The 25,240-nt window shown below is 40.0% G+C and overlaps 1 protein-coding gene across 1 annotated transcript; it reads left to right on the forward strand.

Annotated features, from left to right (window-relative positions):
- Positions 1-673: 673 nt before the first annotated feature.
- TMX4 (thioredoxin related transmembrane protein 4) lies at positions 674-24,519 on the forward strand (the record flags this gene model as incomplete). Its single annotated transcript, XM_079550048.1, has 8 exons — positions 674-846; positions 9,142-9,257; positions 15,725-15,770; positions 16,876-17,004; positions 17,924-17,969; positions 19,808-19,909; positions 22,663-22,726; positions 24,227-24,519. 8 exons carry the CDS (start codon positions 674-676, stop codon positions 24,517-24,519), a joined length of 969 nt encoding a protein of 322 aa, XP_079406174.1.
- Between the last annotated feature and the right edge of the window lie 721 nt (positions 24,520-25,240).

The raw sequence follows: 25,240 nt of genomic DNA on the forward strand, positions 1-25,240 counted from the left end.
CCATGGAGAAGAACAACGTGTAAGAGCCTTGTTAGACGAACAGTTAGAGGTATTAAGTCCTAACACTTCCTCAAGCAGGTTAAACTAACCACACTAACTGACGTACATGTATGTTTTCTCAACATAGCTGATTAACTTCTGGAGAACCTCTCAGACAGTTCCTCACAAGCCAAGGCATCAGCAAAGATTTTAGGAAATCCTGCAACCCATATCTGGCAGGAAGGGAGACCAAACGTTTAGAATGACCTCCTCAGCTTTATTCCGGCCAATTTAGCAGGCTGAGTTAGCTGGCTGTTAGGAGGAGTGGAGCTGTTTCACTCCAGGGGAAGGCTACCACCCGGGGCGAGCTAAAGGAGCGGGGCCAGTGGGAACCTCGGTTTAGTCTATAAAGAACAGTGAGTACCTGAAGACGGCACCCCATTATGGGTGCCCTCGACACAACAAACGCTCATAAACCCGCTCGAGTACAGCGGAGCATTCGCGCGGGCAAGGCCGGAGCTCGTGACGAGGCGGCTTTCCTTCAGGAAAGTTGCGCGCCGCCACAACAGCCGCCTCCACATGGCCAACGGCCACACCGCGCGCCCTTCGCGCTCCCGCGGCGGCCCCGCCCCCGCAGCGGCAGTTGGGCGGGGGCCGCCACCTCCCTTCACTTCCTGGGCCGGGCGGGGGCAACATGGCGGCCAGCGGCGGCGCGGCCCTGCTTTTGGCGGCTGCGCTCGGCCCTCTCGCCGCCTCGGTCTTCTCCTCGTCGCCCGCGGGCAGTCCCGGCGAGCCGCGGAGCCGCATGCGGGTGCTGAGCGGCTCCAACTGGAGCCTGGTGCTGCAGGGCCAGTGGATGGTGGAGTTGTGAGTAACGGCCGCTCGCCCGCCTGGGGTTGGGGTGGTGTGGCATGGGGGGGCTCAGCCTTTCGGAGCGGCCGCGGGGTCTGGCCTCGCCTCGGCTCTGTGCTGCCCGGCCCGGCGCGGAGCCGGGGAGGCCTCTGACCGCCTGCGGGCTGCCGCGGCCTGGGAGTGGGCCTGGGGGCTCCTCCTGCCCCGCCGCACCTCCAGCGCCCGCTGCGAAGTCCCCTTGGTGGCCTCGAGCTGACGGGCGCGCTGTGCGCCGGGCTTTGGGGGCTGCTGAAGGGGCCTTTCCTCCGAGTTTGGTCCCGCACGGGTGCGACGTTAGGCAGCGCGCGTCGTGCTGCTCGTGTGGGGCGGGCCTTCGCTGAGATTCGCGTGAGCTAGGAGGGCTGAATCGGGCAGGCAGGGCTTAGCAGGAGTGGTGTTGCGTAAATAACGCGGTGTGCCGTGGTGCCGTAAGTGTTCTTACTCTTTAAGGGTTGTGCGTTATGCTTCGTTAATTTTTCAGTGCTGCCGATGCTTTATCTTTCTGACGGCTGTAGAGGTTCGCTAGTTGTGGGCAGGGCTTTGAGTGCTGCTGGATGACTTCAGTGGTGTCCTGACTTCCCTGGTGGTGTGAAACTTGCTGAAGGGCACATGGTGTCTTATGCTTGGAGGGGAGCTCGCCTGTTTGCATTTAGAAGGGAAAAAAGGAAGGAACAGTTTAAGCTGTGTATGTGTATGGTAGCTGTGTGTTGTGCAGATATGAAGTGGGACTTTATTGTGGTGTGTGTGCTATTTACTCCTCTGTGGAGGTGTTTCAACAGTTTTGAACAGACTGAGTAGTGAAAGAGGATCTGGCCCACCAACATCTGAACTTGTGCTCCTTCATAAATGTTTCTTCAGCTGCTCAAAGTTTTATTCTTCTTCAGTATTGAATTTGAATTATTCTGGTCTTTTTAGAGGGAGAGGGACTGTCACTCCTCCGCGGGCTGTGGTGCTCTGGATCACACTGGAGACCTCACATTTCCAGTGAATGGATGGAGGTGATCCTGAAATGGCTGCTCAGAGGCCCAGGGATACCCACTGTGGCAACAGGGGACAGGGGATTGCTGGTTTGGTTTTGAGTTGTCTTATTTTTATTTTTTGATCCAATATTTGTTTATCTTGTTCTGACATTCAGGCCCTAGTGGGAGTTCTATGAACTTGCCTATTAATACACAGCTCAGTGAATCCTAGGGAGGATATAAACTACTTAAGGTGATTCAGCGCTTTCTTGTATTTCTGAGAAAGCGTTTGAGTAACTACTGGTGCATGCAAGGAAGAAGACAGGAACTGACTGAAATCAGAAGTGGTTGGGATGATGAGCAGTTTAGATTGCTTTGTGTGTCTTTAGGCAATGGAGCAGCATTTCAAGTGAAGTAAATTACCGTTGGTTTTTTCTTTTTTGTGGACTGTGCTTCATGTGGGAAAGGAACTTGGTCCTCCATGCTACTTTCTTTGGCACACTTCTAATGCTTCTACTTCTGAGAAGGAATCTTTGCATCTCATGAGGATGCTAACTTAATGCTGCTGTTTCTGAATGAAGTTTGAGATTCAGAATTAGTTTCTTGTGATTCTTACAGCTGTTCTCATATCGGCAGATTTGCCTGCTGCTGATTGTTATGTAGCTTAGAGCTGGTGGTGTAGACAGGAGTTCTACACTTCACTGACTTCTGCGCTGCATGAGTCTGTTGGCAAGGCTGCAGCGCTGTTCATCAAACTTCATTCAGTTAGAGAACCTGCTGCGACTTTATTTACTTTTTTTAAATGCAAAAGCTGTCAGGAAAGAAAAGTCTTTTTTTTTTTTTTTTTCCATTTATGAAAGTAGTGTAGGCTAACTACCATGTACTGCCACTATTTTTATTTGTTCCTGGTTGTATGAATGGACAGACTTAAGCCAGAAATAACTTGTATGCAGGATTCGTAGGAGTAATAGGATTCTTCTTCCTTCATCCCTCCTAGCTGAAGTGTGTGTACTTGACTGACTACTTATAAATAATCAGTTATTTGTAGCTGATAAAACTGCAGGCCCTAGAAGCGCTGCTGCATTTGGATGATAATGTTCTGGATAACTTTGTGTTACGATGTCTTTTACAGACACTTGTTGCTTGCTGTTACTATCACAGCATGCAGACCTTTGCTGAAATGCTGGAAGTATGATGCTGGAATAAACTGTTGCAAAAAGCTTCATTATTTCTAGCTGCATGATAATGTTTGGCTAGTGTGAGGAGCTTTTTGTCTTTATTTTTAATGTTGTGTCTGTTGGGGAAATAGAATACTAATTCCTGGTCTCTGTCCTTGTTACAGGCTGGTGCATTTCGCATTTGTGAACATAGCTCATTCCACACTTGATTGATCTTAATTTAACTTCCTCTTCTTCTCGAAGCAGATAAATGTTAGTAGTCTTTATGCTTCTGATTATAAAGTAACTCCTGTTGATCCTACAGCACTTCATGTGTTTGCCACTGAGAAAATCTCTACTTCAGTTCCCACGTAGGATGTAAAATATTTTGGTTCCCTTCAATGAAGTAATAATGCTACATGATCCTGAAAATGGATGTTACAATTGTCAGTTTTAATTCTCGCCACGGCTTTGGGGAGTAATAACCATAGTAGTAAGAAGTAAGCAATAAATCATGTTTTCAAATCTAGCTTAATAGCATACAGCATAGGCCCGTTATTTATTTCCTTGTTGTTTATAGTTAGATATTGTTATACTGCTTAGTAGGTGAAGTTATCACAAGGGGTCAGTGCCCAGTCGTCCTATGGAAGCCACACTTCCAAATGAGCATGCTGTAAGTCTAGCTGAATGTGTTGCCGTTTGCATGGTTTAATGCTTTTAAACTGCTCAAAAGACTCAATAAAACTTCAGAATTCAGTAAATTATTCAACAATTCACCTAGATTCAGAACTCAGTAAGATTGGGGAACTTCGTCACTTGTAAGAGTATGGTCTCATCTTCTGTCTTTCTAGACTTCTCTTTGTCCTAATAGTAAAAACAAACAAAACCCAAATGCTAGAGCTTCTGTTTGGTTGTGCAGCTTCTGCGGACCTTGACTGAGTTGAGAGGAAGCAACCAAATGATCTGTGAATTCTTGTTTAATAACTGAACATTGTCTTTGCCACACAGTGGCTGAACAGAAACTGATAAAATGTGAATCTGAAATATCCTTGGTAGCAGATGCTTTACTATTGTCAGAAGGACAAAACTGTACCGAATGATGGAACTTAGTTTACTGAAATATTGAAGATTTTGCATCCATTTTTCAGGGGTTGTTAGGCATTCTGTTTTCAAGATGAATGCTCTGTCCTTTTGAAAAATAAAATAAAACCTTGTGAATGGAACATTTGTTTTTTCATCTGGATTGCAGATGGCACTCTTACAGTTCTCTTGTTCTTGAAAGTAGAAAGCTGAATAATTCCAATATATGTGGCCTTGCTTCCCATCTTGTTCTTGAAAGGTTAAAGTGCACTTCATTAGTCTGTAGAATGAGTGGTGGGTGGCACTTCAAACGTTCTTCTAGGGAACCTGATTTCATTGGCTTAGTGTGTATTAGCCCACAATGGTCAGCAGTTGCTTTTCCCTTGATTTGGATATTACTGGAAGAGATGTGCGTGTCAGGTGGCTGAGGGAAATACAGCAAAATGGGAGCTAGCTTTCTAGCTCTGAAATGAAGTCTCCAGAACAACATCTTAGTGCATTGCCATTCTGGTCAGACAACAGCAGTGCCTGGCTTCTGCTTAGCCCTTGGTTTGGGCTGCATTAAATGGTCTAGATATCCTGCTTGTGTCTTTAAAATAATCTCTTAAGCTTTTGTGAGCTCCTATTCAAGTTCAAACCTAGCACAGCAATACCTTTAAAAAATACTGTTGGTCCACAGAAATAGGTTTATAGAAAGAAGTTATTTGGCTCCTCTCAGATGTTGTAATGAATGCTGCAAGCATGTTTGCTAGGGTTTTAGCAATTTGTAGGCTTACTTAACTGTTGTGAAGCATCTGTTCTGGGACTCTGAGGATAGGAAATACTGTGTACTACTTAGTAGCCCTTGCTGCAGATAAGAAGATGAATGATGCAATGATTTCAATTAGAGTTGCCAATGATAAAATATAATACTGTATATTAACAGTTGGAAATAATGGAGATGGGGAGAGTGCACAGAATATAAAGGAGAGCAGTTGAAGATGTGAAGGAGGAATAGCTAGCCTAAATATGTTGTTTCTATACTCATTAAGCCTTTGGCATGTTTCTGTGCGTAATTTGAAGGGGAAAAATGTGTGTCACTGAGAAGAACAGTAGTTGTGCTGCTTGTCCTCTTTCCCAGCTCACACTGGTTCTTGGCAGTCTGCAATTCCTACTGGAGTTCTTTCCTCTTGCTCACTTGCAGCTAGTGTGCTCCCATTAGTCTCTCGAGGAAACAGTGACTGCTTGACTTATGGCATAGTTGAGTAGCTTCCTTCCTCACTTGTTTTTTTTTTTTTTTTTTTTTCTGTTAGACTCTAGTGAGGAAGGATGTCTTGGGCTGCAGCATTTCATGATAGGATTTTCACGTGTGAAGGCTGTAGAAACCTGGTTCAAAGGAGAAAGCAATCTCAAGTATAGCAGTTTTACTTTGTAGTACTCCTTAGCTTAAGAACAGATCTAAGTGATCTTTTTGGGGTGAGTGCTTGAATGGAGAAGGTCTGAGAACTACTGTTCTACATGCTTTTAGGGTGCTTAAGCTTCAATTATTTTAAATGAAGTCTTGCCATAGGACTAATTAGCCATCTGCTTTACTCACCTGTTGAAGGTTTGGGAGAAGCTTGGACCTCTGCTTTCAACTGTGCTTTATTGTTTTACAGTATTTTCTTACTGGACATCTGTATTGTCAGTCAGTTGTATGGTTTTATGGCTGATGTGGAGGGCTGAGCACTTAGTAAATTCTTGTGTTTCAATGTTACAAAATCTTTACTTTTTCTAAACATTAGCTTGTTTTAGTGTTCAGAATTTGTCAGGCAAGTGAGAAAACTAGTTGACACAATAAAAATATCTTCTCTATTGTTGCTGGTACCTTTCTATGAGGAGCTGTCTCAACAATTGCGCCTCTTATTTTTATAGTACTTCTGATCTGAAATCAGACTGATAGCATGGTTTGTTTTAAACGATGCCTTTCATAGAAGAGAGAGATAAATTGTGTGTTTTGGAATGGGGAGAAGCTAGAATGAACAGGAGATCTCCATCTTCACTGCTTTGCTGTTTTTTTCTCTTGAAATTCTCCTCCGTTGTTGCAAGCTGTTTTACCTTTATTCGCAGATTCCTGCGACCTGAAACTGCCAACACAGCAAAGTGAAGAACAGTATTCAGGGTTACTTCTGTTCAGTGTCCATAGTCACTAATGATGATACTAAACAGGCAATAGTAAATAACTTAGTTTGTCTGAAGATGAGTGAATTGGTCAATTCCCTAGCCAAACAGTTAAGAGTGGAAATGATCAGTGCTGTGGCCTGCTACGTTGTGAATCAGGAAATCTAGGTCAAATCTTTCTGTGTTTACTAATTGCCTCCAGTGATACGACTGAATGGCATGCTTATTCAAACAGATTTTACCTCAAGTTTTATTTTATTGCAGCCATCAATGCAGTTGCTGATGTTTGAAAGCCAAGACTTGTTCTTATGTGCCTGTGTAATGCACAAATCACTGCAAGTGCGAGCTAATCCAGCTGTTCATGGAGATGGAAATAGATTTTGCTTGTCTTGACTTAAAGAGCTTAACATTCTGCTTCCAGACATTCTTATTCCCTCTGTAGAAAAATTCTAATCCTGTAAGGGGTTGGGATGGGAAGGCACCTGGCTTCTTTGAAACAGTGATTTTAATCAACTTATATCTATTGCAATGGCTCAGACCATTAGATAGGCATTTGCCTTATTTACAGCAGTGAGGTGATGGATGAGGATATTTAAACTGTAAAGCTCTGTGCTGTGTAAGAGGCCAAGTAAGGCCGCAGATGAGGTATCATGGGTATGTACATGCTTGTGATAACAAACTTGACAATGTGTAATTTATAGATAGGAGGTGTTGAATCAGATTTCTTTTAAATTACTTTTCAATATGCACCAACCTATGGGAAACTTTCTTTTGTCAACCAACTGTCCGGGTCTTGGCTGTAATTCCAATAGGCTTCAAGTAGAGAAAGACCCAAGTGCTATTTACTTGGAACACTGGTACGGCCATGGGACACGGTGCAAACAACATGTTAAGAGTTAAACATACCCACTGGTGCAGGAGGGAGAGCTTGAGGAGCAGCAGCCCAAACACTGCTTGTACAGAAGTGCTAATGGTTTCCTTGTCTGTTTGTGGAGTGTACCTGAAGAGGTTCAGGTTGCATCTGCTTTTGTAAATGACCTGTTCTTGTGTCGTATGAATTGATAGACTATAATAAAGACTAGTTAGCACACACATGGATCTGCTTTCCTACTGCTCTCTCTTTCTCTATAGTGTGTGTGTATACGACTTCTTATACCTATACAAAAGTATGTATTTCAGGTACACCTTAAGCAGGCTGAAGATTAATAGATGAATTTGACTCATCCAGAGAAGCTGGATTTAGAAAACATTCAAACTTCTGTCTTTAATTTTAGAGCAGCATCGGTAGCGTTATCTGACATGTGGTTTCTTACCTGTCACTCAAACTATTGTAATAAAATGTAGTCTGTTTCTAAAGTACAGTATCTGTCAAACTATTAATAAAAGCTCTCCACAGGGCAGCAGCTCTGTGTGGAGATTTTTTTTCCAGCATCCTTTTAAACAATATTGACAAGCTGTTTCTTGGCACGATTAGATTTATGTACTTTTTTTCAGATGTTCTCATAAAAAAATGCTGTTTCACAAAACCCACAATATTAGCTTTAATACTTAAAAATGCACATTGTATTTTACTGTAATAGAAACTTCTGATTTTAACTACTGTTGTTTTAACATCAAAATTACAAGATTTCATTTCCAAAACAATTTTTTTTTTTTTGTAAAGGTTTTGAAACCTACTAATTACTCAGGAAGCTTGATTCTATCTCTTCCATGAGAAATTGTTTCAGGGTTTTTTGTTTTGGTGTTTTTTTTTTTTGTTTGTTTTGTTTTGTTTTTTTGTTTTTTTTTTTTTGTTTATGTGAAACATTTTTGGCTTGAGAGTAAGCATTCCTGATTAGAAAACCACCATGCAGCGAGAAGTGCCTCTGTGTGCACTGGACAGCAGTACTGGCAGTCAGACCAAAGGGGTGAGGCAGTCAGAGTATTGTGGGTATGTGGGCTATTACAGATATTGGACTCAGCCCATGAAGAGATTTCCTCTTTCTGTTAAGAGTGGATGAGAAATGTGGTTGTGTGTATTGAGTACTGTGACAAATAGTGTCTCTAGCCAACTGATTTTGATGTCTTACCTTTTAAAATATTATAGATGTATACATTCTGGCTCCCATTCTGTGAGCTGTAGCTCACAGAAAAACTAGGCGTAGCACATATATTTGCCTAATAGGAATATGTAACCAAGCATTGCAAGCTGTGGAAGCTTGACACAGGCTTTGTCAGTCTTGTTAAGACAAAATACATAAAGATGGCAAATGGGGTTCTATCAAAACGTAAATGTTTTCTGACTTGGACTTTCAAATCAGCCATTCTATCTCCATATTGATAATATCAGTCAGAATGTCAAACTTGATTTGAATGGTTTTAATGCTCGAATAGTGTAGAAAACTCAACTCTTAAAATGTGTTCTTGTCTTACTGAAAGTAATCCTAAGGAAAAGCAAAACAGTGCGAACAGTAGACATTTAATGTGAACTTCCTTTAAATCTCTAAAGAGCGCTATTGAAAAGGGCATGCTCTAATGTATTGAGTAGCAGGCTGAGGCCAGTGTAATTTCTGGCAGTGCAGAGATGTGGGAAATCAATGCAAAATGCTTAATTGAATGATACCATTTCAGAGGGCAGCCTGGTTTTAATAATTTGGATAGCTGCCGTAAAAATAAGTTTATTTTGCTATGTAAATAGAATAAACAATGTCTGGTGATGGTTCTAGATATAAATTTCCTCAAGTTTGAGAAATACTGTTTGTTTTAACGACATTAAAACGAGTGTAGTTTGATGCAAAACCACTTGATTATCTTATTCAATAGTATTGATTATGAAAAACTGCATTTTTTTTCCTGTGGTTGATCTGTTTGTATTTTCTCTATATGGTAAACTAATTTGAATGCATGTGTATGAAGAGATAAAAATATTTTAACCTTTTTTCCCCTGCCTTCTTTAGCTATGCTCCTTGGTGTCCAGCTTGTCAACAGATTGAATTGATATGGGAGAGTTTTGCAAAAGAAAGTGAGCACATGGATATCACTGTGGGAAAAGTGGATGTCACTCAAGAGCCAGGTACAGTATGTAGACAATTTTTTTAAATAAAAGTAATTAAGTATCAGTATCTGAATGAGCTTTATTTTATTAGAGTACCTGGGTTAACAGTTCTGTTACCTCCAATTTCTGTGCTTCAGAGCATAGTACCGCTACCACAGTGCGAGCTGGCTTTAATAAGCTTTTAGTGATTTGCATTATGATGCTGTTTGTTTGTCTTGTTTAATTGTATTAGTGCTTTTAAAGTGCAGCCTTGTTTTTTCTTGTCTTGATGCATGTATGCGAATGCTTACAAAAGCAACTTCCTACCAGTCCACAGAAGCATAAATACAATCTTTTTTGTTCCTGCTTTGGCGATTCTTTTCAGAGTTTTGAATGTGTAAACTGTGTTCCGATACACCGACCTCTTGGTGTTAGGCTTGCCTATAGTGTGCATAAAAATTAATAACAGTTCAATAAAGGTGAGTTTGAACACAAGCAATTTTTACATAAATAAAATTTGTAGCCTATTTCTGCTTCTTCACATAAAGTAGTGCTTACTCTGGAGTTAAGACTGTGAGTGAAGATCCATTATAATCCCATCTTCTAATTATCTCCCAATTAGAGGTTCTTTGCTTAGGTGTTATTCAAGTTTTGGGATTTCTGTCTTGATTATGACATTTCACTGTGATCAACTTAGAATTGCACTCCTAAAGTGAGACTTTGAGAATAAAATGTTTGGGATTTGAAGACATTAGTCTTCCCAGTACAGAATTGAATGCTTATGTTGTGAACTGGAGGGACTGTGTATTTGAAGTTTTCGTTGGGTCTGAATTTATCTGACTTTTGAGTGATGCAAAGTAGTAAAGGTCTTAGGTGTGACTTTTAACTAGAAGTTCCTCAAATATTTGAATTTCTAATAGTGCTCAGAGTCTTGTTCTCAGAAGGTGTTTGATTTCTGTGAGTCAAAGAATTGGCAAAAATGATGCATTCGTGCCAGTGTGTGCCTAATATACCTGCAATATCCCATTCAGCACAGAGTATGAAGGCTGTAGATACTCAAATTAGAAAGCAAAGACTTATTACAGATTTGACCTCTTTGTGGTGATGATGTTTTGGAGGTATGCAAGTTCCTTTGGAATCTTTCTGAAGTAACTGAAGTACAAGGCTATAGTAAAAATACCCCAGTCTTTCTTTCAGTTCTTGTGCTTAAGTGCCCAATCTCCTGTTTTTCACTTGCCCAGAGAAAGTAGTTGAAAATACGTAAAATAAGGGAAAAAACACTAGGTGTCTGTAGATTTGCGTAAAATTGCATTTCAGAACTCTAAAGGGCAAAGTAACCATTCACGGCGCTTAATTACAGTTGCTACAGGAAGAAGCAATGCTTAATGGATTTACAACATGTTTCGGTCACTTGACACACCGATCTCAAAGTACTTAGTCCTTCCTTGTCACTTCTATTGAAACATTTGGTATTTTAAGAACAAATAATGGACATGCTTCTGGATTTCAGAGTTTTCTGTAGTGCCTTTAAGTTCTCAATCTCAACATTTATCACCACTCCTCTTAAAACAAGATGTTTTGGATTTTCCGTATCACAGAATCACCGAGGTTGGAAAAGACCTTCAAGATCATGCACCCATCACCAATGGTTCTCACTGAACCATGTCCCTCAACACAATGTCCAAATGTTCTTTGAACACTCCATGGTCAGTGATTCCACCACCTCCCTGGGCAGCCCATTCCAGTGCTGAGCACTCTTTCAGAAAAGCAGTACTTCCTAACGCCCAGCCCGGGTCAGAACATCACAGAAGGAGATGAGGTCGGTCAAGCAGGACCTGCCCTTTGTGAACCCATGCTGGTTAGGCCTGATCCCCCAGTTGTCCCACATGTGCCACGTGATCTCCCTCAAGACAATCTGCTCCATAAGCTTCCCTGGCACTGAAGTCAGGCTAACAGGCCTGTAGTTCCGCAGGTCCTCCTTATGACCTTTCTTGTAGATGGGAGTCACGCTGGCAAGCGTCCAGTCTTCAGGGACCTCATCAGTCATTAAGGAGCACTGATAAATGATGGAAAGTGGCACGGCTGTCACCTCTGCCAGTTCCCTCAGCACTCTTGGGTGAATCTCATGTGGCCCAATGGACTTGTGACAGTCCAGTTGGAGTAATAGATGCCTGTGTCCTCCTGAGCCGTGTGTGGGTTTAGTCTGCCCCCACCATCAAGGCTACCAGGTCAGAGCGTGGAGTACCCTTAGGATAACTGGTCTGACCTTTAAAGACAGATGTAAAGAAGGCATTCAGAACCTCTGCCTTTTCCGTATCTTCAGTGGTCACATTCCCAGCCTCATCCAGTAAAGAATGGAGATTCTCCTTAATCTCTTCTTACTGTTGCTGAATTTGTAGAAGAGTTTCCTGTTCCTTTTTACCCCAGCGGCCAGGTTGAGTTCAAGCTGGGCTTTTGCCTTTCTGATTTTCTCTCTATGCGTCTTAACTTCTCTGTACTCTTTCTGAGTTGCCTGTTCCTTCTTCCACAGGAGATCAATTCTCTTTTTCTCCTGGAGCCTCAAGAATAGCTCCCTATTCATCCACACCGGTCTTCCCCACCGGCTCGTTTTGTGGCTCAAGGGGACAGTGAGCTCCTGTGCCTTTAAGACTTCCTTCTTAAAGAGCAACCAGCCATCTTGGGCCCCTTTACTCTCTAACACTGGATCCCGGGGGACTTCCCCTAATAGTCTTCTGAGCAATTCAAAATCCGCCCTCCAGAAGTCCCAGGTAGCAGTTTTGCTACTCCCCCTCAACTCCACCAAGAATCGAAAACTCTACCATTTCATGATTGTTCTGTCCAAGACAGCACCCGACCTCCACATCTCCCACCAGACCTTCTCAGGTCTAGCAAGGCAGCTCTTATTGGCTCTCTCACCAGCTGTGAGAAAGTTATCCTCTTTACACTCCAGAAACCTCCTAGACTGCTTCTTCTGCACTGTTGTATTTCCAGCATATGTTGGGGAAGTTGAAGTCCCCCATGAGGACAAGGGCTGGCGATCACACAGCTTCTGCCAGCTGCCTGTAGAACTCTTCATTTGTCTCTTCATCCTGGTTCTGCGGTCTATAACAGGCGCCCATCAGGATGTCTCCCTTCCCCTGATCTTTACCCATAGGAATTCAGCCTTATCATCCCCAGCCACAAGCTCAGTAGCATCAATGCACTCTCTAATATAAAGAGCCATGCTGCCACCCATCCTTTCTTCTCTATCCTTCCTGAAGAGTCTGTAGCCAGCCATTGCAGCACTCCAGTCATGGGAGTGGTCCCACCATGTTTCCGTAATGGCAACTAGGTCATCGCTTGCCTGCCATACAATGGCTTCCAACTCTTCTTGTTTGCTGTCCATGCTGCATGTGCATGTGTTGGCGTAGATGCACTTCAGCTGAGCCCCTCACTTGACCTCTAATCCCATTACTGCTCCCCCAGGCTCATTTCTAGTGGGCTTGGTTTTATCCCTTTCCCCCTTCATATCTAGTTTAAAGCCCTTTCTACAAGTCCCACGAGCTTCTGGGCAAGGATCTGTTTCCCTGTTTGAGACAGGTGATACCCAGTGGCAGACCTGATGCCACTTGCTGAGTAGACTGCCCCATGATCAGAGAACCCCAAATTTTTGCGTTTGCGCTAGCCTCTCAGCTGTGTGTTTATAGGATGGGTTTTTCTGGTCGTCTCAGTGTCCTTCCCTGCTACCATAGGAGTACAGACAAATACTACTTGTATGCCTGCTCCATGAGCTACCCACCCCAGTCCCCTAAAATCATTTTTTATATATATCCTCAGCCTGCTGTCAGTGATCTCATCGCTGCCAGCCAGAACTGTCAATAAAGGGTATTAATCAGAGGGGCAGATCAGACACTACCATTCCATACCTGATCTTCTTGGAATACTTGCTTGTTGAAAGCAGTGGTATTTTTCAGATAGCTTCTGTATCCTCTGTATTTTTTTGAGAGTGGTGAATACCAAAGCTGTTAGGTTTTTTTTTCCTGTTCTTATTTTCCTGCTGACAACATGATGGCATATGTTGGTTTTAGATTTGTAAATACGTGCTTAACTTTATTTCCAGTTAAAACTATTAGCCAGTTAAAGTTTGTATTAGGCATGTGCCAAAAAAATTTGCAGTGTGTTCTTAGCTCGCTGAAGCTGACTTTCAGAAGGTGTATTAAATATGCAAAAAAATCTTCCAAGTGAAGTTTTAGGATGCTTCAGTACATTTTGGCGACAGACTTTGGTTTATTTACTTCATTGCTCATTGTAAGACCATTGGTACTTGCTCAGGGATAGGTTACAGATAAGAGGGATTTAAGCTAACTATTTCGTTTGCCTGGATAGTCCTCATTAGAATATCAGAGTTTTTCAGTATTCCCTTAACTTTCTCTGCTCTTAAGCCTGTTAAGGTCTTCGTAGCTTTCCGCTTCGGTTTTTCTTGTGCTGCTCTGCTTTCTGCTTGATTAATTCTACTCTTATGCTTGCATTTTTGTTTATTTTATCTTTCCTTCTGCTGCCAGGGCTTGAAACTGTTTTATAAGATTTCCCACCATCCTGCCCCCCACAGCAATAAAAGATGAGTGCTGAAAAATTGAGGTGAAGATGCCTTTCTCTCTTGGAACGTTAAAGAAGCTTGTGCTTGGTTTGATTTTAATTTTTTTTTTTTCCGTTCTATAGAGGGGTTTACAGTGAAAGAATAATTAGTAATGAAATTTTAAAATACCTGAATTAGTTCAGTCTGGTTGCCCTTTGTTTCTATAGGCAGGTATTCTTGCTGAAATACCTTTCCATTACCAACTTCCTGGTGTAGGAAGCTAATTAATGACTCAGATCCTTAGGAGATAGTTCAGAACTTTACAAAAGGAAAAGTTACAGAAGTGATTTGTCCTGTCTGCCTTACAATGTAACTTTGTATGAATGGCTGAAGGTATTCAGCCCTTACTAAAGAAAGTTAAACTGTTTACCTATGGATTGATAACCATTGAAGTCTGTTTTTTGGTTTTTTTTTGTTTTTTTTTTTGTTTGTTTGTTTTTAAATAGATGGCATCAGTATATCTTATTTCTTGCTCTGCAGTCTTTAAGTTGGTAGTTATGAGTATTGCAGTTTTTTAGGCAAGTTCTTCCTCCATCTTGTGGCCTTTCCTAGTTGTCAGGCAGCAGTAGTGTCACGTGGCTCCCACACTCGTCAGTCTTGGAAGCAGAGAGCAGCTGGTGTCTTCACTTGACAACTGTCCTTAGTTGAGCATTACAGAAAGCCTGCTTACCAGATGTTTGGGAGCTTTGTTTCACAGCTGACTCTTGCAATGAGTCTATAGACTGGGAGATTTCCATTGGTGTACCAAACGCTGCAGTGATGCTGGGTGCACTTGCACCTATAACTCTGTAGCATTACTGAACACAAGGTCAGAGAACTCCAAACTTTTTCCCCTCACAGCTGATTTTTGGTGATTCAGGGAATCGTTTAGATCATTTGGAGAATTTGTCCTCCAAGTTGTGTTACATTGTGACTGTTAACTTGTGAATTAGTGCAATGCCTGCTTTCAGTGTGGGTATTGCTTCCAGCCAGCCCTATGGATCCCTGCTTCAACCTCTCTTTGTCTGTGCTTCCATGCCTTATGTTTGCCCAAAATGCTGTTACGAGCCACCCTTCTGAATGATATGAAAATTTACTCTCATGGCCAAACATATTTTACGGAACGGAATGTTGAAACATCCCAAGCTTTATTATCAGTATGTTAGCATAGCACTTGTATTTACCTATGTAGGAATAACATATGGGAAGGAGGGATAAGAACCAAGAAATATCCAAAATATTGTCTTGCTACAGTTGTGTTTGTGAGATAAATTGTCCTCCTACGGATACCAGCACAAATTGTGCAGGTTGTGCAGCATACGAGGGTTGTTTTGAAGAAACAAACAAGCAAATGAGATTACTTTATTTAATGACTTAAGTACAGGCAGTCTTAAACGCACAGCTCTAAATCATTTAAAATCAACTGGAGCATGAAATAAAATCCGGGCCAGAGTTAGAAAGGCACTGTAGTCATTGTTACAATCATTAGTGGCTCAATTTTCTAGTGGTCATCTGGATGAGGCTGTACACAGACGTAAGCGCTTGGGATCCTGAAATAGAAGTGCATTTTTTTTGTGACTCTTTTTCCTTTTGATTGGAAGGTTGCATTGCTGGTCTGTCTGGTCAAAAACAGTGTGCAAATAGTCATTAGTGAATTTCATGAAGAGAAATCTTGTAGCAAGCATTCCTTGAGGTAAATATTTTACTTGATTTGGCAACAGTATTTATTACCTGTTAGTTTGTAGCAGTTCTGAAGATTAAACTGTAAACTTGTTTTTAGAAAGCAGTGGTAAAAGCTATGCAGTCAGCTTTCTAGTGTGCAAATACAGATCTGTAGGTGTTTATAGGTGAGTCAGAATGCTGGGGAATTCTCAGTTTTACACAACTGTTTGTGTTTTCTCTTCATTTGTAGGATTGAGTGGTCGTTTCTTTATCACAACACTTCCTACAATTTACCAGTAAGTATCATACTGAAAAAATGTCTGTTTCAATGCATGGTCTCTTTTCTGTCCCGTTTGTACAATTGTATGGAAGATGTAATGGCTGACTGGATTACATAATTATTTTGAGTTTTTTTAAAGAACACTTCTCATTATCACAGTGCATTTACAGAATATCAAATGTGTTGTTAACTTACAGTGGAAGGTTTTTCTTGCAAACAATTTTATACCTAAATAAGTTATGCTTTTTTCAGTCTGAAAGCATTGTTTAATAACTTACAAGAACTGATGCCAGTTGGCATTTATTGCCATCTAGAAACCTGGTTATCTGTAAGAGAAACACTTGACCTTACAGAAGTGCATCACTTTCAGTTTCTCATTTTAATAATTGACAGCCTAGGCCTCATGTAAAATAGTACAGAAATTTCTTATTAATCATGTAGTACTGCTTCTGTTACTACTAAATTCTTAATCTGATGACTTGATGCCACTATGTTGCAGTTGTGTCCCTCTGGCCTCTTGTTTTACACTGTAATGCTGAAATATAGATGTCAATGAAAGAGTATTGTCTTTCAGTTTCACTTCCATTTGTTGTTTATAGCTTTAATTATATTAACAGAGTCCTCATTGGACTTCTTTAACTTATGTGGCTTTAGTAAATCCCATTGCAACGAATACTGATGGAAACAAAACACAAAAGCTGGTTTTTGTGTGTCTTCAGTAAAGGATCACATCTTATAAATAGTGAGCCCTTTAAATCATGATCCTGAGCCATACATGTACATATTTTCCATATGTATTGGTAGATAGAATTTTTTAATTCTGGTAAGTATGTAAAAATTGTTTTGTTTCTTCATATGTTTTGTATTCACTTTAGAGTGAATATGATAGCAATTTCAGTAAACAGCAGAAACTAATTCTGGTGGAAAAACTGCAACTATCTATCAGATGACTTTTGAAACACTGAAAATATGTAGGTGTTGAGCTTCCTGGACAAGTCAAATCGCTGTATGTAGATTTTGTTGGTTTTCTGGGAGGCGTGGAGGGAGGGAACATAGGAATAGATTGTGTTTTTGCCATAGAGCTAAAGCGATGTTTGTCAACTTGTGTTTATGATTTTCAGTGCAAATGATGGAGTATTTCGCAGATACCGAGGCTCACGGACGTTGGAAGATCTTCAAAGTTACGTTCTAGAGAAAAAATGGGAAGCTGTGGAGCCTGTAGCAGGATGGAAGTCTCCATCTTCTATAATGTAATACTTTGTTTTTATTAACAGATGTTATAGCTCAGTATTCATTAAGGGTGCGATGTTGACAGCTGAAAGACAAAAAGCCTTTATTCCCTAGATGTGTAGGCTTTGTAGAAGCAGTCTGTATCAACAGCCTCCTTTTGCAGCTTCTCACCTTCAAGTGAAGTTTTTTTGTGCGTTTGATTTTGTTCATGCCTGCTGAGGTTTGTTTGTATATCTCTGAAAATGTGTTAAAGGAGGAAAAAAGTACAGCCACTGAGCACTACGTAAGTGCCAGTTCTATCTCCGAAGTACTGAAATCAAATGCATGTTTATATGAACGATTACCTGATTTCCGGCTGCTTGTGGCAGAAGCATTTAGCTGTAACCTTTTCTTACATATTTGTTTGGAAGGAAGTCTTGTGTCTTTCTTTAGAGTAGGAGACAGCATAGTGCTTACACAGTATCTGTTATTGCTGGGGTTAGTATCTGGTATTGCTGGGATTGCCTTTGAAATCGCATGGACTGCTTGCATGTTGTAAAAGGTGGAACAAAGGTATGACTGCACTGCATTTCATTTTGACTAAAACTATTATGTATAAACTCAAATGAAAAATCCAGTGGGTATACAATGTTTAGTAATAGGGTGAGGAGCTACAGAGCTGCATGCTGCTGTGAGTGGGGAAAAGATGCTCAAAGCTGAACTGTGGGAGCTTTTTTGTTATTAAATTTGAATGCTGTCTCAAATCATTGTTTCAGTGCTTTGTACTGAGCCAACTTAAATGAATAATAACATAGGGAAAACATGATTTGCATTCATTTCATTCTGACAGTTATCAGAAGTCCATAGGAAGAATATTTTTTCTGGCTTCTGAGCATTTTTTCGTGTATCTTAACTCTTATTTGTCCTAGAACCTTTTCTTCCCTTTTCATTGTGTTTCAGGATGCATGGTATGGCAGGATTATTTCATCTCTCTGGGTGCATCAGGGTAAGTAACTATGTGGTAATATATTCCATACCACCTACATGCTTAAAATAATATTCTGTTTAGAAGTCAAAATGTAGTTGAATGTTTCTTGTATCATTTTATGAGACTGAAATTTTCCTTATGCTTAAAATGTAGTGGATGTGTAGTATCTTTGTGCTAGAAGTTTTGCAGTGCCAACAGGCCCTGTGCCAAAAAGTGGCAGTTAGATTATAAAGGTTATCATCAATACTGAAAATGTTCGCTCTGCATCTGTATTTCAAACTACCAACAAGATTCACATTAAAAAAAGAAAAGCTTGGACAGTAGAAAAATGATCAAGAGAGAAACAATTTACACTGGACTATATTTTGAACTTATAAAACTTATTTTGAGGTGCTTTATTTGTAAGATGTTTTTCCCTGCACAAATACTGAAGATTTTCAGATCTTTCCAATTTTGGCCAGGAAACATGCTCTTTCTCACCATCATCAAGTGTGGCTGAGATTGGAAGACTATCTGGAGCAAAAGTCTTGCTGTTGTAATATCTGGTACAAAAAATAAGTGTAGTAGGGAGTTTATGTAGAATTTGCAACACTTCCAGTAAGCGTTTATCTCAGGATCAAATAAAACTTTCAGTTAGGTTTCCTGGGCAAGCTCTCTTCTAATTCTTTCTTTCATTGGATAACAATAACTTTTTATAGCCTTCTGTTTTTTCCTCTTTTGTGTAATGTTGTCCTTGCCTAGTTTCCTTCCTGAAAGATTAAATATTCTGACAAGGAACTTTCTCTGATTTGCTTTTTACTCAGATGGATATTTCAGCTGTCCATTTCCTTACTCATTTTTCTGTGCTGTCCTTGCATAGGCTTTAGTAAATATTGGATGCTCTTATATTAAGGAGAAGAGAGAGATGAATTTTGAACTTTGGAATATTAAAGCTTCTGTAAATGTTTGTGGTTTGTTTCCTAATGGATGTACTCTTGGAAGAGATACGATGTTATAATTGACTTCCTATTGGACTGTTCCGTTTGATATGGTGCTTAGTTCAAGCAGATGAATATGTAAGTTTGAATAACAGTTCAATTTCAAAGAAATCTTCATGTTGCAGTCTGATTTTTCTCTTTTTTTTTAAAAAAAAAAAAAAAGACTGACTTCGTATCTATGTAGAATAGATGGCTCTTAAGAGCTAGAGAGTTTCAATAAGAGAGAAATTGCTCTATTTTACTTAGCGAATTAATTCCCAAGATTAAGTGTGTTTTGATCCTTGCAACAGTGTCCACCACTCTGCTTCCCAGGTGTAATTGTGAGAATAAAGCTCTATATGGAGTCTTTTGCTTGGCAATGGGCTTGGGAAATGGATATAAGATAACACCTGCTTTGAATCTGACATCGATGCTTCTTTGGTTTCAAAATGTTTAACTTCTGAAGTACCTTTGTTTAAAATGCCTTCATTGGTGTTCTCTGACAGTCACGTGTGCAGGTTTATGCCACAGGTACATCTGACCTGTTAATCTCACTTAAGTACTTCCAGAAAATAGAGAAACCAAGAATGCTATAATACATTACTCTATGCTCTGAGTATATCTCCTACATCTACCTGTAGTATGATTCCATGTGCCTATCTGCAGTAAAATTAACATGAAAATTCAGTAAAACAAAAGGGAGACTTAATCGTGTGCTTAACTGTCGTACTAGACTTTTTTTTAAAGAAGGGCTGGGGTTTGTGTGCAAAAAGCTTGGTGTGTATACATAAATACTGTTGTGTAGGGTCTTAATTAGATGCTGATTTATGTAATGGTTTCAGCAGAATGAATTGCATGCAGTGTTTGGTATGAAGTTAATAAGTACCTTCTCATTTCCAGCAAATTCATAGCTACCTCACGGACACTCTTGGAATTCATGTTTGGATTTCTTACGCAATCTTCATCTTGGCCACCTTACTGATTGGCCTGATCCTGGGTTTGGTAAGGAAATGTATTGCTTTCTTAGTTGCATGGAAATCTTAGTCTGTTGTAACTTGGAGGGGGGGTGGGGTTGGGGAAGGGCAGTGGGACCAAAAACTGTGCTTTAAGTTATAATGCAGTACCTGGTCCTAAATTGCTTTTCAATTGGTATACAACTAAAATCCTGAAGTATTTAGTATTGCTGATTGCCCTGCTAGTTTTGCTGCCTACTTCAGGTAAAGATTAGGGCTGTTCACTCAGATAATTTGGCCTATTTATGAAACCTATGCTTAAGTTTATATCTGCTTAGTCTGTATACCAAACCAATGACTTAAGTTGTTCTTTCATGCTAAAGACTTCAGGATTGCATGTGTGTGGTCAGAATGACAATGTAAAGTCTCCAACTCCTTAAGACGGGCTTTTATAGAGGGATTTTTTTGTTAGCTAAAATGGGAGTCTATTTGTGAGAGTTAGCAACACAAGTATGCTGCTGTATTGTTACTCAAAATGAAAGGACAAAAATCTGAAAGGCTTTGAAGACTTAGGGGGTTTTAATTTACTTACTCTATTTTGAAGACACTGATGTTGTGGTTGCAGATCACTCTTCAGTAAACAGACTACATTCTCTTCTGTGATCTTCTGCTTTAAGTCTTAATCAGTGGACGTCTTATTAGCAGAACGAATGCACTGATATATGAATCTTCAAAACATTGGGAAGGTTATTTAAAGAAAGCTTTATGTTAAAGTTCAGAGCTGTGTCCTGAACCCTGGGGGTTCCCTTAGTGGGGAAAACACTCAAAGTTGCTTTACCTGTGTGTTTGAAATGACTTTCTTTTGTAATACTTGAGCACTGTGACTCTCTAATCTCAACATGAAATGAGAAAGTGAGCTGGAAAAGGAGATATAGCTGGGAACAAGAGTTTTCTACAAATCAGTGGTTTGGTGCAAACCCTGCAACTGGCAAGCCTGTTAAACCGGGGGTGAGCCTAAGGGTTCTTAACTAGCTGCTAAATTGCTGTTCAGTGCAGTTGTTTTGGGTACTTGGATCTCTGCCCTTCAGTCCAAATTCTGATGAAATAAAGAGAAGTTGTGTAACGAACGTTTATAAACTGTTCTTTCAATGCAGGTGCATATGTTTAGGCAAAAACACTTTTTAAATATATGCAGTACTTGTATGTTTTTTAATTGTACGATTAAAACAGCTGCATCTTTCTAGATTCTACTTTATCAAAAAAAGAACACAAATCAAGGCAACTAGAAGCAAATGGCTGCGTTGAATTTTTTAAATTGTTTTTCTACTTACCTAAAACCCAAACAAAAGCACAAGAAAAGCCTCCACTCCACAAAAGAAAAGCCCATACTGTAAAATAAACCAAACAAACAACGACCCAACTCCCAAACTGAAAAAAGTTGAAAAAAATGTACACTTAATATTGCAACCTCTTCTAACACCTTTTGTGATTGAAATGTAGTTCCAACACTGCATCATTTGTTTCTTTTATTTCCTTTGTGCTATTCTTAATGTATGGTGATGAGAGAAAGATCTTCCTTAGTCTGCTGTGGAAAACAATCAAAGCACTGATCTAACAAAGACAAAATCAGAAGACAGAATCGAATGTGAAAGATTAAAGTACTTTTTGTATACTGGGGAGGCAGTGGGTCAGAACTGCATAACGTGCCAAAGCATAGAAAATCTTGGGCAAGGAGATTTCTGGAGTACGAAATACAACAAAAATCCTTAAGTGGTTCTTGAGCATCTCTTCTGAAGGTGCTAAGCATTTCAATTCTGAATAAATTCAGGGAGGTAGGAGGCAGAAGCTATGAAATGGAAAACAGAATGTTCGTTCATATACTGAGCTTGTACTTTTTCCCCCAGATTCTTAATTAAGCTGCCTTCAGGCAGCTCTTGCCTTGAGCCAGTTAATGCAACTGTCTAGATTTTATTTTATCTAAAAGGATGAAAAGTAAGATAGGCATTTCCTTGCTATAGCTATGAAGGCGACTAGAAAAAAATGCATAGAGACATTATTTGTTCAGGACTTTCTGACCACTGCATTCTTTGTTTCCTGTAACACTTCCAGAAGGGAAATCTGCTGATTTTCTTGCAGTTTGAGCTTGAAGTTGAATGAGACAGTAATGTTACTTTCCATTTTAAAAGCCAAAGCAGTTAACATGTATTGCATAAACTAAGTGTTAAGCACTCAATGTAGATCCAGGCAGGGGTGGATATGCACTGTGTATTCTTTCTGAAGTTGTTCTTGAGATCTTGTGAAATTCAATTGACATTTTTTAGCCTAATGAAAAAATTCAGACTTGTTGAGTGAATTATCATATCTGTGATGGTGGTAAAGCCCATCATTTATCGCTTGTTCTCTGAGCAACATCTTGCTGTTCAGCAGGTTTTTGCACATTTCGAGTTATGGAAAAGCACTCCTCTTGAGTACTAAAATTACATGCTGTTAAGAATACTTTGCTATTCAAATTATAGCACACTAATCTTTTTTGTCAAGTTCCCTTTTTAAGAGCTCCTGCCAGTGAAGATGGTGTGAAGTGAAAGTATATTGAAAGTCTCTGAAGTAGAAAAAAGAAATGAATTCAGAATCAGTGCAGTAATAAGGTGATGGAAGATGAGTAACGATGTATCCCAAGTCACACTATTGCTTCTCATCACCAGCTTGCCAATTATATTTTTGCATCAGGTACAAATAAAATAGTGTAGGGGCTGCTGGAATGAAACACGTGTTTGTTAACCAAGGCTTCTTTTCTCCACCCAGATGCTGGTTTTGATTTCAGACTGCCTTTGTCCATCAAAGTCAAATTACAGAAATGAAACATCTGGTAAGAACTCCTAAGTGGGTGGGATGCTGTAGTTTTAAATGTATGCTTGTAGGAGGGAGGGCGCTGTGTTGTCAGGCACTTAAATCTCAGCCGGTAAATCCATGTGTGCACTGTCATCACCCAGTGGCAAGAATTTGTATGTCTGAAATATTAATAAAAGCATTTGCTTAGAGGAAAGTTAAGCAAACAACAACAAAAAAATCCAACACTACTAACAAACAGCAGTATTTATTTCTTACAGAACTGACAAGTGGCTAGAGGCTTTCAAAATTACTATTTCTTATATAAATATACTGGGTTTTGTTTATTTTGTGTAGCTGCATCTTTGCTAGATCTGTGCTTAAATGTAAAAGTGATTTGGTTTGGTAGGATACTTCCATGTCCTATTTTCTACTCTTTATTGTCTTAGGAACATTCTAGATCTATACAATTCTCTATCTGTATTGTGGGAAGAAGGGCAAAGAAGGAAGGAGAATCAAGTAAACCTAGATACTGCAGTAAATAAACTGACAGTTGAGGAACTTGCACTGCAATTTATCATTAGCCATACATCAGACTTTGTTACAGTATTGAGACTTTGAGGGTCCCTGTATGAGCTATATGAGGAAATTTAGCCTCCTGGTGATTAGATGTCTTTTTTTTACCTCCCTCACCATATGTAAAACTAAATTTCCCTCTGAAATTTTAATGTTACTCACTAATCTTAAAGGAAATAATATGTGGTGTGGGGTGTCGCATCTACTTCAAATAAAAAGAAAGGGTACACCTTGCTGATGCCCATTGGGAGGGCTTCCGACCAGCATTCTGCTCCATAGGGAGTGGGAGGCAAAAGCTTGCACACGAAACAGAGCCTGTTGTCAAGATCGTATGTCTGTGAAGTTCTAGAACTGCTTGTGGCACAGCTGTGCTATCAAATGGTGTCAAAAATAAACTGTAATTAAAAGTTTATTTTGTAACTACATACATCTGTGTTTGCTGTGTTAGATGATGCACCTGTGACACTTGTAGTAAGACTTTAGACAAATTTAGAATTCTTCAATATGCAAAACTACTCTTTTCAGAATCACTGTATTGATAGAAAAAGTGTACTGCTGCAGTCTGCTATCCAGCTGGCTTACTGACCCAGCAGCAGTGTTACCTGACGGAGCTGACCGGTATCACTTTCTCACTGATCTGTTTAGTAATGTATCTCTTCGAGGAGCCAAGCAACCTGTCCTGTCTTTAGTTTGTAACTTGGTGGAACCATTTGAAGGTGCTCTGGCTGATATGCAAGTAAAACAAATGATCATGGAAGAGAAAGACTATGGAAGGTTTATTTGAAAGAATTGAAAAATAAGAGGAAAAATAGTACTATGCGAAAGTTTTCAGCGAAGTTCATGAATATTTTGGAGCTGTAATATATTGTAATGTACCAGATGTGTTTTATGTATTTAATGGTGTATCTTCAAAAGACATTGTTCTGAATATCAGTCTAACTTCATATGGAACTCTTTTGTTTAGAAGTAATTACAAAGGAGAATGTGGAGAATGCAGAGAATGCAGTGTTAGAAGAGCCGGAGGAGGCCACAGAGCTTTCTGCAGATGATGCGGAAGAGGCTGCAGAGGTAAAAGATCTCTCAGAAGAAGATGCTCCAAATTCAAGTGTTGATGACTCTGAAGAGGACTTGGCACTTGGGAAAGAATCAGGTGAAGAAGAAGAAATGGAAGACTTGAATGAGCAGCCTTCAGCTGATTCAGAGACTGAAAGCTCAGTAAGGCAGCGTCGAAGTCAGGTGGCTGACCATGGATTGTAGTTTCTGGGGCGAATTTTATACACTTGGACCAAAGAAGTATCAGACCCTGGGTCTGAAGCTGAAGCTTACACTTGATTTATCACTTGTGTTTACGGAAAACCTCTGCTCTCAGCAGGCTTTTCTTTTTCTTTTCAACTAGTAATTATTCACTGAATTTGTTTTATAAGCATAAATGCTGTGTATTGTATAACTTCAGCCATGACAATCAAAGTGAGCGTTATGACGTTTTTGAAGACTTTTAAGGGAAAAGGGGGTGTGATGGAGTCTCAGCACTGACCTAAATAAGGCAAAGACTTTGAATTCTTAAGTAGCTTGGCAGGCCAGTGACTGTTCTGTCTGAATGCTAATTATTTTCCTAAAGGCGCACAAGCACCAGATCAGCAATAGAGCAGTGGAAGAAGGTACCTTACCAGTCTTCTGTTTAAAGACATTGTATACAGCGGATTTATTCTTATTGCTTTCAACTGAAGCACCTTTCTATCTTTTTTTAATGTTTGTTTTGGAATTGTATCATGCAGTGTGCTTTGCTTTGTGCCCTGGTTTTTGTAGCCCCAAATTTTTCAGGCTGTGGTAATTCAGAGGCTTGCTGCACAGCTTAGGCTTGTCAGCTGTTTTGGGTTTATTTTGACCCAAGAAGTTTGAGTAATCAAAAGCTTTAGGCCCATGGAGAATGACAGCTAGATGCTAAAAATATCTTTATAATTAAGAGTTTTAAAAGAAA

This window comes from Tetrao urogallus (genome assembly GCF_951394365.1).
Source record: "Tetrao urogallus genome assembly, chromosome: 2".
Taxonomy (NCBI): Eukaryota; Metazoa; Chordata; class Aves; order Galliformes; family Phasianidae; genus Tetrao; species Tetrao urogallus.